Source organism: Vigna radiata, chromosome 11 (genome assembly GCF_000741045.1).
Source record: "Vigna radiata var. radiata cultivar VC1973A chromosome 11, Vradiata_ver6, whole genome shotgun sequence".
Lineage (NCBI taxonomy): Eukaryota > Viridiplantae > Streptophyta > Magnoliopsida > Fabales > Fabaceae > Vigna > Vigna radiata.
Window position 1 is genome coordinate 5193368 of NC_028361.1, and position 13377 is coordinate 5206744.

At 32.7% G+C, this 13377-nt stretch overlaps 2 protein-coding genes across 2 annotated transcripts; one reads left to right on the top strand and one right to left on the bottom strand.

Moving 5' to 3' along the window:
- Nucleotides 1-6157: 6157 nt before the first annotated feature.
- LOC106777347 (elongation of fatty acids protein 3-like) lies at nucleotides 6158-7864 on the top strand. Its single transcript, XM_014664925.2, has one exon. It carries the CDS (start codon nucleotides 6401-6403, stop codon nucleotides 7355-7357), a length of 957 nt encoding a protein of 318 aa, XP_014520411.1. The 5' UTR covers nucleotides 6158-6400; the 3' UTR covers nucleotides 7358-7864.
- Nucleotides 7865-8579: 715 nt separating this feature from the next.
- Nucleotides 8580-10638, bottom strand: LOC106776409 (UPF0496 protein At2g18630-like). The gene is made up of 2 exons (XM_014663859.2): nucleotides 10251-10638; nucleotides 8580-10152 (listed from the first exon to the last, which is right to left on the bottom strand). The coding sequence occupies exon 2, from the start codon at nucleotides 9900-9902 to the stop codon at nucleotides 8760-8762; it is 1143 nt and encodes a 380-aa protein (XP_014519345.1). The 5' UTR covers nucleotides 9903-10152; nucleotides 10251-10638; the 3' UTR covers nucleotides 8580-8759.
- Between the last annotated feature and the right edge of the window lie 2739 nt (nucleotides 10639-13377).

Here is a 13377-nt window from a genome sequence, read left to right on the forward strand (position 1 = left end):
GGTCAAGGGTTACAACAAGAACAAAAAATGATGAATATAAGAAACTTATTTGTATGTTTTTTGTGTTGGTTTTTTAATGACATTTGGATTATATTGTATTTTTTATTATTATTTTGAATTGTCTTTAACATAATTTTTTGGGAGTGAAAATTGTTTAAATTTAAATTACAGAAAGTTTGTATTTTTTTTATTTAAAAAAAAATTAATTAAATGGGCTAGTGAACCAACCCGTTTACCCACCAACCCGTGGTGGGTTGGGCCGGGTTCAAGTTTTTCTAGCTCGCAAATAAATGAGCCGGGTTGGGTTGGCTCACTAAGTGACCAACTCGTGGTGGGCCGGGCCGGGTCGAGCCGGATTACCCATTTTGACAGCTCTACATTTTACTTTAGTACTTGGAATATGCCAGAGTCCATTTTTAAGTGATTACTACTCTTAGTTCTGTTTTGTCATTTGTTATGAAATACTTACAAAACTAAAGTCGTAATTAATTTTAACATTATTTCATGGATGACTATTTATACATATCCAGATTCCTCAATGATGGGTTATGATTAATGACTATTTGTTAGGTTACTTTTGTCTGTTTTTACTTTTAATTTTTTTAGAGGAATGTGCTGTAAGATCATGTCAAGTTGGCTTTCTTTCTGTAATTTTGGGTGAACAAATAATTGCTTTTGGGTTGCAACTTGATTCTGTATATTTTAGCACTTATCTACATACAACAATATTTCTCACATGATCAATTTTAGTTGTTATTGCCTATGATTGTGGTAATGGATTACATTAATTATAGTATTTTGACAAAGAAGCAATTGCAATTTTTCTGTGTACACAAGAAGCATTTTTACCTTGAGTCATTCACTCATAGAATTGCTTTGTCATATTCATTCATAATAGATAATAATGACAACAGAACAGACGTTCAAATTATTTATATTTTGAAGTTGTATTCTTATCTAATTGGGACTTTTCTGTTCTTTTTTTAAAGCACCTGACATTATAATAATCAATTATATGTTGATCAATTTTTTTTAGGATGTCTACCCAAGATACATTTTCTCCTATAGGAGATGACCAACAAGGACAATTTATAGAACCTAATGTAGGAGTAGGAGATTCAAATCAAAATGATGTTCCTGTAGATTCCAATCAAACTGAAAGTTCAACTCCTACTGTGAACTCAAGAAGATTATTGTCAGATGTTTGGAATCACTTTAAGAAACAAAAAGTAGATGGGAAATGGAGAGCGGTGTGTAATTATTATTCAAAAAGTCTTCTAGGTGAGGCAAAACAAGGTACTTCACATTTGAGAAACCATTTCAAGAGTTGCAAGCTTCGAACAACACGGGACATCTGACAATCTTTTTAAAAAACTCAAAAAGAAGGTGGTGAAACCGTAGTTGTTGGCAATTATGTGTTTAATCAACAAATAGCTAGAGATGCACTCCGTAAGATGATAATTCTACATGAGTATCCAATGTCAATGGTTGATCACATAGGCTTTAAAGAATTTTGTGTTGCTGTACAACCTCTATTTAAATGGGTTTCTTGAAACACCTTAAAAAAGGATATTATGAAGGATTACATTGCCGAAAAAGAGAAATTGAAATTATTGTTGTCAAGGATTCAAAGTCGAGTTGCAATTACAATTGATATGTGGACTGCTAGTAATCAAAATAGAGGCTACATGACTATAACAACTCACTTTATTGATGATTTGTGGAGGCTACAAAGTCGACTTATGAGGTAATAACACTATACTATATTTTAAGTGTATTTTTTACATTAGCATTGTTCTTTTTCACTAAATTAATAAAATATGACTTTCAATTTTAGGTTTATGTATGTGTCTGCTCCTCATACTAGTCAAGTTATTGCTGAATTGTTGGTTGAATGTTTAATGGATTGGAATCTAGATAGAAAAGTTTCTACTTTGACAGTGGATAATTGCACTACAAATGATGCTATGATTGATCACATTTTAGACAAGATTTCACCTAGGTCTCATATTTTGGGTGGCCAATTGTTTCACATGCGATATTGTGCACATATATTGAATTTGATTGTGAAGGATGGTTTGTTCATAATTGCTAATGTCATTGAAAAGGTCAAAAAAAGTGCTAATTTTTGGACAGCTACACCTAAAAGAGAGGAGAAATTTATAGAGACATGTGCTCAATTGAATATTCCATTCAGAAGAAAATTAGTTGTTGATTCCAAAACTAGGTGGAATTCTACATTTTTAATGCTTCAAGTAGCCATACAATACAAAGATGTATTTGATCGTTTATCACAACGAGAGAGTCAATATAAAGTTTTTCCTAACGCACATGATTGGCAAATGGCAAATGAAATTTGCCAAAAGTTGGAAATATTTTATGATGTGACACTCTTGTTTTCTAGTACCTCTTATCCAACTGCCAACATTTTCTTTCCAAAGGTATGTGAAATTAAGTTGGCTTTGATGGAATGGCTTAACTCTCCTAATTCTATTATTCACCAAATGGTTGCATCTATGGTTTTAAAGTTTAACAAGTATTGGAGTGTGATCAGTGGAGTGATGGCTATAGGTATGGTCTTAGATCCCAGGTACAAAATTGATTTGTTGGATTATTTTTTCCCTCGGATATATGGCAATGAATATGATTATGAAATTGAAAAGGTGAAGATTCTTTTTAAGGACTTGGTAAGAGAGTATGAAATGTGCATGAAAGGTAAGAAGTCAGTTTCTTCATGTAAAAATTCGAGCATAAATGTAGGCCAATTTGTTGATGGAAGAAAAGATGCTTGGAGGAGAGATTTTGCAAAACATCATATTGCAAAGAAAAATGAACCAACAAATTATAAGTTAGAACTCGATTATTACTTGGAGGAACCGACACTACTGGATTCAGATGAAGGATTTGATGTTTTAATTTGGTGGAAGACTAATGGATTAAAATATTCAATCTTACAAATGATTGCAAGAGATTTTCTAGCCATTCCTATCTCAACAGTTGCTTCTGAGTCTTCTTTTAGTACCGGTGGTCGATTTCTTACTCCACATCGGAGTAGATTATACCCAGACACTTTAGAGGCATTGATGTGTGTTCAAGATTGGTTATGGAGTGACATACAAGGTAATTAAATGAACAATTTAAATTACATATTTATATTCATTCAAATGATTGGCTATGACAAATGATTTTATTTTCCTTTTTTAGGTTCTTCAAAATTGAAAGTGGATAACATGAAGCTTAATACAATACTAGAGGAGATAATTGATGATGATGTTAGTAGTTTTCTTTATAGTATTGTAATCTGATTTTATTAATAGTGTTACTTTGTCATTGATTGATGACTTTATTTGTATTTATTTGTTTCAGGAATTAAGTGATCAAAATCAAGATGTGGAAGAACAAGTATGAATCTTGAAGTGTTATTTTTAGAACAACTATTTGAATTTAAGTTTTAATTTGTATTAATTTGAATTGTTTTTACTATTAATTTGTATTAATTTGAATTTAAGTTTTAACTTTTATTTACTTATCCATTGACTTTTCTTGGATATATGTTTTAAATATTATTTGCATTGTTTTTTACAATTTAATTTGATTTTTTCTATTTAAAAACTTATACAATATTTTTTTTTAAATATTTGCGGGTTGAAAACGGGTATCCAACCGCAGGTTGAAAAAAATCCACAAATTTTTTTAAAGCGGGTATCCAACGAGTAGCGGGTACAATTTTACCCAACGGGTCGGGTTGCGGGTAGGCACTATCAATGCCCGACCCGACCCGTTGTCATCCCTACTATAGACGGTCGCAACGACTATACAAATATGCTCATTTCATTTTCTGCCAGTTTGGGTCATTGTGCATTACGAGTAAAGGCCTTCTCTTTCTACACCCCCAATTTTTATTCACCACCACAAAAGTTGTTATCCCAAACTACCCTTAATAAAATTATTATAAAAAAAAACACTAAACCTCATTATATTTCATTCTTTCCCGATTAGGGTTTTTGGAAGTCATTTCAAGATCCAGAAAATGTCTTCTAAAAATACATAACATTTGTTTTCACTAATTGATTATAAATGAGACGTGTGAACAAGTTTCCATTCATCAACATCATTGATTATATCATCATTCAATTAGAATATTCAACAAATGCTATGAAAATAATAAAAATTTCCTATAATTTAAGTACACTTGTATTTTAAAATTTAAGCGAATAAGTTTATATAAGAGGTTAGTATTTTAGTAGTGACAAACCATTTTGTTAGGAATAATCTAAATGTGAGTTTAAGTTTCACATTTGTTAAAAATGACAAAGTTAAACATCATATAAGAAAAAAGACTCATTAATTCAATTCCTTGAGGTAATGGATAAAAACGACAACACAATAACAATCATAACAAAAATAATAACATAAACTCAATGTCTTAAGATTTTGAGTTAAAAATTGTATCAATTTTTTATGTGGGTTGGTCTATGTGTATATGTAATCTCTCATTAACGAATCTCATCTCAATAAACCCATCACATTTGTATCTTCTTAAATTTTAGGATTCTTCACATACTTTATATCATACTCATATGAGCCATAAATCTTAAAGAACACATGCACTCGAAACTAAAGTAAAAAATGAAAAAGGAACAAAATAAATAATAGAAAAATAATGTGATTTTATTAAAAGAAATAAACTTACATATGTTTCTCTTTAGTCACGAGTACACAATGTTAATAATATTTGAGTTTATATATTGGGCTTAGAGTCCATTTGGAACAATAAACCCGTAATGACAACATCACTATCTCACTACTCTTAAGTTATGAAGTTGAATAAACGTTTTTGCCTTTACAAAGAAATCCATTACATTATCACTAAAGGAGCAAACACATTAAATGTTTCTTGCCTAAGTCTCATTTTAGATCTAAATTGATTTTATTTTTAGTTGATGGGAGACTTCCAACACATTCCTTTTATGTTGAGAAATATATATCTCGGATGTTGTTGGACTATACACTTAATGGGTTGTCTAATAGTAATTCAATAACGAGCGAAAGAATAGACCTAATAAATTTCGCTAAGATAAACTCTAACAATGATTTTGATACTATGTTAAGAAGTGAACTTTAAATCTAACTTCATTCCACAAAACTGACTTCTAACTTCATTCTAAAACTTTTTTTTTCTTTCCTTGAAAAAAAAAAAAAGAGAAAAATATTTTTTTTTGAGATTTTTTATATTTATATTTATATTTTTAAAAGTGTATATTATTATTTTTTCCTTGGAATTAGAAAGAAAGATATGTAATTTTCTTACTTTTAATAAAATTACACTGAAAGAAAAATTAAGAGGGGAAATTAATTTCTTGGTTAAAACCATTTAGGCGTCCCTATTTTCGTAAGGTATTCCCAATTTGATCCCCTTCTTTTAAACCTTCCCAATTGAGTCCTTATAAGTGTTAATTTGAAACAAATTAGCCCCTGCCCTTAAAAATGGTTAACTGTGTTAAAATTGTGCAGAGGTGAGTAGATGACGTGGTTAAAATTCTCCTTTTGAAGTGTTAAAATTGTGCAGAGGTCTTAAAATTGTGCAGAGGAGAATGGGAAAAATTTGAACACCTCTGCACAATTTGAACACCTCTGCATAATTTTAACACCTCAGAAGGAGAATTTCAACCACGTCATCTACCCACCTCTGCACAATTTTAACACAGTTAACGATTTTTAACGACAGAGGCTAATTTGTTTGAAATTAACACTTATAAGGACTCAATTGGGAAAATTTAAAAGAAGGGAACGAAATTGGGAATACCTTACGAAAATAGGAACGCCTAAATGATTTTAACCTAATTTCTTTCGAGATTCTTTTGTATTTGTTATTCCTGCTTCCAAAGGTATTATACTTTTTTCTTTGGGATTTGAAAGAAAGATGTATAATTTTCTTATTTATAATAAAATTATATTCTTTAACTATTATTTAATTTTTGTTTTATTTGCATCTCTTTATTTTAATTGTAAGTAGTTGTGATGTTACTCTTATATTCAACATGAAAGAGTATAGGAAAACAATAAATTGAAATAATAAAAATAGATAATATTAAGAATGTGATGATGATTTTGGGAAGTGAAATAGGATTGGAAGAGGGTAGTAGTTTTCTGTTACAGGAGTCGTTATTTGATTAGCGCGTAGTAGTTCAAGCGGGAGGTTTAAATCAACAGTTAATCGCCACGTATCACCTTGGACAACCCTATTTATTGCGTACACCACAAATTTAATGTCTCTCTCTTTCCTCTCCCCTTGAGTTTCGACGCTCCATCGATACAAAACTAAACCATTTTACAACATACGATAACGATAGAACCAGGGAAACAGAAGGGTAATGTGAAAAGGACCAGAGTCAACGGCATGTACACGTCACCGTCCGGCGGTACCCTCGGTAAGGCCACGGCGGTGATGCGGGCCCTTAACTTCTACCTCTCCGAGCACCCCGTTATCGTGAGTTTCCGATGGAGCCACGCTCTATGGGGTTCAACCTGGTCCTTCCTCTTCTACTCTATCTCTCTCTACGTCGTTCTTTCCATTTTTGTCCACCTAATATTAGCGGTTCTTCTTCGCCGGGGTCAACGCGTTCCACTTGGGCCGTTACCGGCGCTTCATAGCCTCTCAATGTCCCTCATCTCAGCCATCATCTTCGCCGGCCTTCTGCTCTCAGCCACGTCGGAGATCAGAGAGACGCGGTGGCTCTGGCGGCGTTCCAAGACCCCTCTCGAGTGGCTACTCTGTTTTCCCCTCGGGACGCGCCCCTCCGGCCGTGTTTTCTTCTGGTCCTACGTTTTCTACCTGTCGCGTTACGTGCACATGTTGAGCACCGTGTCGGTCGTTCTACAACGCCGTAAGCTTGTTTTCTTCAAGCTGTTTTATCACGCGATTTCCACGTTCATGTCGTTCCTGTGGTTGGAGTTCTCGCAGTCGTTTCAAGTTCTCGCGATCCTTTTCACCACGCTGGCGTTTTTCGTCATTTACGGGTACCGGTTCTGGACCTCCGTGGCGGCGACGGGCGCGCGTTTGCCGCTGGTGCTGAACTGCCAGATTTTGCTGCTTGGGTGCAACTTGGTGTGCCACGTTGGGGTGCTTTTGCTGCATTTCTTCACAGGGGGGTGTAACGGGATTGGAGCGTGGGTCTTGAATTCCGTGCTAAACGGTGCTATTCTGATGCTGTTTATGAGAGTGTATTTAGGAAGGAAGAGGAAACCTAATAAGAATATGGGTGATTACGAATGTGCTGAGAATAAAATCGCTCTTTCTTGCTCTGTTTTTTGCGCTGGAAAGGAAGCAGATAGCAATAAATTGAAGTCCGGTTAAAATCACAGATTGAAGGTTGTTTGTGGAATTGGGCACTCTCACTTTGCAATTAACATCATATGTTCAGATTCTCTAAAAGGACAAATATGTTTTTAGGAAGATCTGTAAAGTGTTTTTTTCTTTTTCTTTTTTTGAGTACTCTTTTTTATCGATAGCACTGTAATGTAAACAATACAATCATCCTTCATCTCTTTCATAGATTCATTCATTGCTTCAGAAAGGAGGTTCAGCAGTTGATGCCATTGAATTTTCAATTCGTAAGTGAAGATCAAACCCTGTAATTAAATGTCTTTACTTGTGATGTGGATGCTATGTATAATCTTAATGGAGGGTTACTTTTTCTAAGTTTTGGTTTTTGCCTTTACCAGAAGTGATTTCTTGAATCCAAGATCATCATTTCACATCTTATATACAGACTATAAATCTACATAAAAAAAAAATCTACAGTGAGAATGATGAATTCTTTTAGAAGAATTACAAAAATTTCTAGAAGTTCTTATAGCATACCCCTCCACAGCTCAATTTTTTTTAATATTTTCACAACCTAAAACTTAAATTGTAGAATCTTTTATGAGATTAATAAAAAGTTAATAAAGATCTCAAAATGTGTTACGTGATCTTATTTATATAGAACAATGGAATTCACTAAGATATATATTGTAATGATATTTAATATTCGATTTAATTTAAGTTTTGTAATGTAGTTTTGATTATATATTTCTTGATTATAAGGAAATTATAAGCGGCCTTATTCTATTTCAAAACCCAGTTTAGAAATGTTTCTTAGCATAGTACCGTTTAGAGGATAATATCTGATAATGAAATACACGAGAATTAAGATCAGGACGAAAGAACAGTCTAGTTGAAAGAAAATACAAATATGTTTTTCTTCAGAGAATAAAAAATTAAAGAAGACCGGAAAGGAAAATAAATTGATCATAGATTAGGTTATAAAATAAAATTCACAAAATAATGACCAGATACATCATAACATTATTGCCCTCATTAATCTACATTAAATAGTAACATTTCTGAACAAGATTTCTAACTTAAAGAAGAGAGGGTGGTTTAACTGCAATGCACATCTGCATATATATATTTTTCTACCAACGTCCGACACACATTCCAGCTTTGATTGTGTTTCTCATTATTCCATTATTGTTGCCACACTAACAGGTGATGTTCAATTTCAGCTAGCAGACCAGTAACAAGAAAAAAAAAATTAAGCAGGAGAACTGTTTTGTATATATAGGCAATTAGGCAGCATAGAAATAGAATACAACTGTTATACACAAGTTAACATGTCTATGTTTCTTTCATAATCATAAGCACAATAATGCTGTTGTTCTTGGTGTTTAATGAGTACAATTTGGCAGGAGCAAAAGAAGATGAGAAGGGGCTCTCAACCAGAGTAATTAATAAACTTTTTCACAACCACTGACCTTGCTCTCCTTATCTGGCGACTACATTCGTCAGCTTGCTTACTCAAAGCCTCAATAGTCTCTGCAAAAGTGTCTATATTCTTCTTAATCTCATCAATCGCAAACCTTACACCTTCCTCATTTCTCAGAGCAAAATCAGCACTCTGCAACATGGATTCAATCTTTATTTCTAATTGGTCAATGAGCACCCGAATGTTGTTCAAGTCTACCAATGTAATGTAACTACCAGCGTGCATAGAACTGATTAAATCTCTTTGGCTCTTCAGAGCTGTCTCATATCGCTTAAAAAGTGAGTCACACCATTTCCCCACTGAGCCTACCGGAACAGCCAAAGCACCAGCCAAAGCAGTTACAACAGGTGGTGCAGCAATTGCAGCTGCCACCACTGAGAAAATCAATACAGACACGAAAGCAGCAACGAAAATAGCATTTGAGACCCTCTTCAGTGTCTTGAGGGACTTCAATTTCTTATCAAGCTTTTGCTTTCTGATCTGCAGTTTCTTCAGCATTGATGCTTGCTTTTGATAAACTGATTGAAACAAGGAATAAAATTCTTCTGTGAAAGGGTCTCCAGCTTCCTTGAAACCCCTAAGCTCTTGCAATGTCTTCAAATAAGTAGACCCTTCAACCCCATTTTGCACCTCTTCCTCAAAATAGGTAATTGCAGACTTAACTATAACATGCCTTTCGCGTGCTCGATTCAAGCATTTGTCAAGATTATTGCAGAATTTCAATGTCTGAAGGCTATTTTCAAAGAATTCCCCCACCAAGGAGAACAACTCCTTGTCCTTCTTATTCAATATATCTTGCTTGCATTCTAGAATGACTTTGGCAACATCCCGATTCATATCAAGCAAACTACCAGTCACTTCCCCCAGTGACTCGATGGATATGGAACGAACCTCAATCCCACTGGCAAGAGAGGTTATCACCTTGTTGGTGCGCTCCTGAATGGTAGCATCAAGGGATTGCAAGTTTGGATCTTCAACACATGCCGCTTCATAAGAACTTAAATCATCCGCATAGAGAGAATGGCTACCCATTTTTATGGGCGTTGGAACATCACTACTACTAGGTATCTTACTTGTTTGACCTCCCATCATAGACAATTTTAGTCCTAACAAAGACTAAACCTAACCCAATTTCAGAAAAATTAGAAGGGCAAATGGACTACAATTAACTTGCTCTCTCTCTCTCTCTCTCTCTCCTTAGAATCAATTACCAATATTCCCAATATTCCCAATCCTCAAAAAGGGCATAGTTTCAGCTGATCAATTAGATTCCGGCTTTGAGATTCAAGCAAGAAAGATGCTCAGAATGTGGTAAGATCCAGCACCCAAAAGGTAATCCTCACTAGAGAACACATAATAGGTACAAATAAACAGAAATTCTAAAAAGAGGATAAATTAAAGCTGCAATTTTTAAGTATATACACGCAGAGTTCTTAGTACCTGGGATTCAGTCGAAGTTTAAGAATTACTTTGGTGTGTCTCAATTGAGTTTCGCCCAAGGTGTGAGTGAAAAGAATCGAACATTCCAATTAAGTGAAAACCATGATACACGAAAGTGAGCTGAAGCTTTAATTGATGCATTAACTGTGTGGGTGTTAAGATTGTGCAAGGGAGGCTATGAACGTAATTGAGAAGTCTGAGGGTTCGCGATTTCCCCAACCATGAAAGAAGTGAAGGAAGAAGTGCGTCGGCAACACCAAAGAGACTTTGGGCTCAGTTCTAGTTCGATTTTTGAAGCTTCAGAGAAGCTTCATCTTCTTTGGTCTTCCACCCTTCCAGAACGAGACTAAAACAACAACCATGCGCGTTCTCCAGTGTTTCTTTGAATTTCAAGGCTAAGTTTTACTTTTCCTATCTTATTGTGCATATTAACTGTCAGCATAAAATTTACTAAACCATTTCTCTAATTTCATGTGTGTGTAAAATATGTTATATTGATATTATATAAAAAATAATGCAATGGTACAAAATTAAAGAAATAATATATTATACTTTATTAATAATTATAATTTTTTATTTTAAATATTTTTCTTGTATATAATATCGTAGTGTTGGGCTTCGGGCGAAGGGGGTGATGAGTCTCATGGGCCTAACTTCACCTTCAAATACATTCTGTATTTATTTTTGGATTATGTAATTTTCAAATTATACAATCTGAAAACCAAAAAAAAATTAAAACAGAATAATTTTTCAATTATATCGTTTAAAAGTTATTTGTCTTTCGTATTATATAATTTGGAAATCATTTATTACTTTTATATTGTATAATCCATAAGTCTCTTTTCAAAAAATTAATTTGTAGATTACATAATTAAAAAATAAAATAGATTTTTTTTTAATATAGAAGTGCGAGAAAAAAAAATATAAAGATGGAAGAAGCCCAGAATTCGAATGTATCGAACTGGAAATTGATAGTAAATTGCATAATAAATATGATAATCAAGAAGTTAAGGTTATAGTTAAGATTAAAACAAACTATAGCATTTTTTCAATAAGTTATATATAATTGAAAAGCTACAACTAATAATAATTTATATATATGCTTTTAATTATATTTTATAATTCGAAATTAGTTTTATTTAGTTTTAAAATAATCTAACATTTTGCGCCTTACACGGTGCTTAGTCTTCATTTTTTTTAAAAAAGTGTGGTTTTTAATTTCCATAAAAATTCAATCAAGATTCAATTTTAGAAAAACGGCAAATGTGAAGGCTCTTGTAAGTGGCGACTTGCAATGTTAAATCAATCATTATAAGGGAATAAAAAAGAAGGAACAAAAGCTGTCGTCTATTGCAAACTTTGTTGAGGAGATTAAGAACAAGTGCCCGTTGTGTCGAAAAGTTTTGTGCTTAAAAATTGAGAAACTCAAGTATAACACGGAAAAAAAATAAATCGGAGAGTACATTGAAGTTGGATCCAGTTTGTTGCTGCTTTTTATTCTGAGTTTTAAAAAAACACAAAAAAAAAAAAGCAAACCGATGAGAAAACTACAGTAAAAGTGAAACAGGAAAGATGAAGTTTAAGAAGAGTTTGAGTTATACTTGAAAATTACATTTATTTAAGTATTGTAAAATGGGTTAAGTAATTTAGGTTTCTTTTGAACCTTGAGTTGTAACGTAGGATTTTGAGTTTAGATGAGATGGGTCATAAAGAGACACGTATACTTAAAGTGAAAAAAAGTTTTTGTAGCAACTTTTTTTTTGATAATTTTTTAAGAACGTATACATGGTAATTTATGATTAGTCAGTGTCAAATATTTTTGTAAACATAAATTCAAACAAACTAATAAAATGATGAGTTTGTTAAAAAAAGTTGTTAAAATATCAAAATCCATTTAAAATAAAAACTTAGCTTGGAAGTAAACTTTCTATAAGTTTGTGGACCCTTGCTTAGAAGGGTCTCCAAGTTACTCTCTATTGTGACATAAAGACATTTTTCGTGTGACATGTTTCTAATGGAGACGATTTCTCCTTAGTAGTATAAATGTGTCATACTTCAATGAAAAAGATTTCTCCTTAACAGTAACCATGTGTCATCCTTCTCGTGGAGAGAATTTTATGTCTCCAAGTTAGAGTATTAAAGTTTTGCTTCTACAGTTTGGAGATACCTTTAGGATTCTAAAAACTTATAAATAGAGTGTCTCTCCCATGTAAATTTACCTTTGAATTGAGTACTGCTATGCTGCTAAATTTGTGTCATACTACTCAGTATACATCGCCAAGGCTATAGCACCTCATTTAGGTTTCCTGTAGTCACCCTTCCTTTAGAGTTAGCACAACCTCTCTTGAGAGCACCCAAACGCCACCATAGTCTTTTCTCCTTGCTTGAGTCATATAGCTCAAGGACCTTATTCCATCATTTGGTGTCAGATCTTAGGTTATATTTGTTTACCCTTATCTTCCTAATATTTTCTTGTTATAGCTATCTTGAAATGATCCAAATCAAACTCTCTTACACACAAAATAGTTATGACACTAAATGTTGATGATTTTAAAAGTTAAATTGCATCTATTTCAAAGGTCCAAAAAATAAGTGTATGTAGTCAAATGAAAATTATCGTCTTATTTAGAGTTTTAGAAAGAAAATTATGAATAAAATTGTCAGCAAAGGTTAAAGTTGTCAGAATGATATCATCAAACGTTCTATTTTAATAGTTTTGACTACTGTTTTGAACTTTTTATATGCTTTAAACGTGTTGGATAACATGTTTATGTGGTTGGTTTTTTGAGTATTTTCTTCATATTTTCCATTTAGTTATATAATGTGTTTGAATCATTTTTATTTTCAAATTATTTCAAGTTGTCTAGAGTTATGTCTAATCCTTTTTACATCTCTACTTCTTAGTTTAATTTTGAATAATCACAAAAAAAAAGTACAAGTTCATTTTCAAAATTTTACCATATATGTTATTTTGAGTGTTTTTATTTTTTATATTTGAATTCATACTTGTTATTAGTTCATCAACAATTTTATAGAATTAAGTTTTCGTTATATTTTGTTGAGTTTTATATTTTATCTTTTTGCTTCCATTAGATTTCTTTCCATTTCAAGTTGTTTCTTGTTTAAG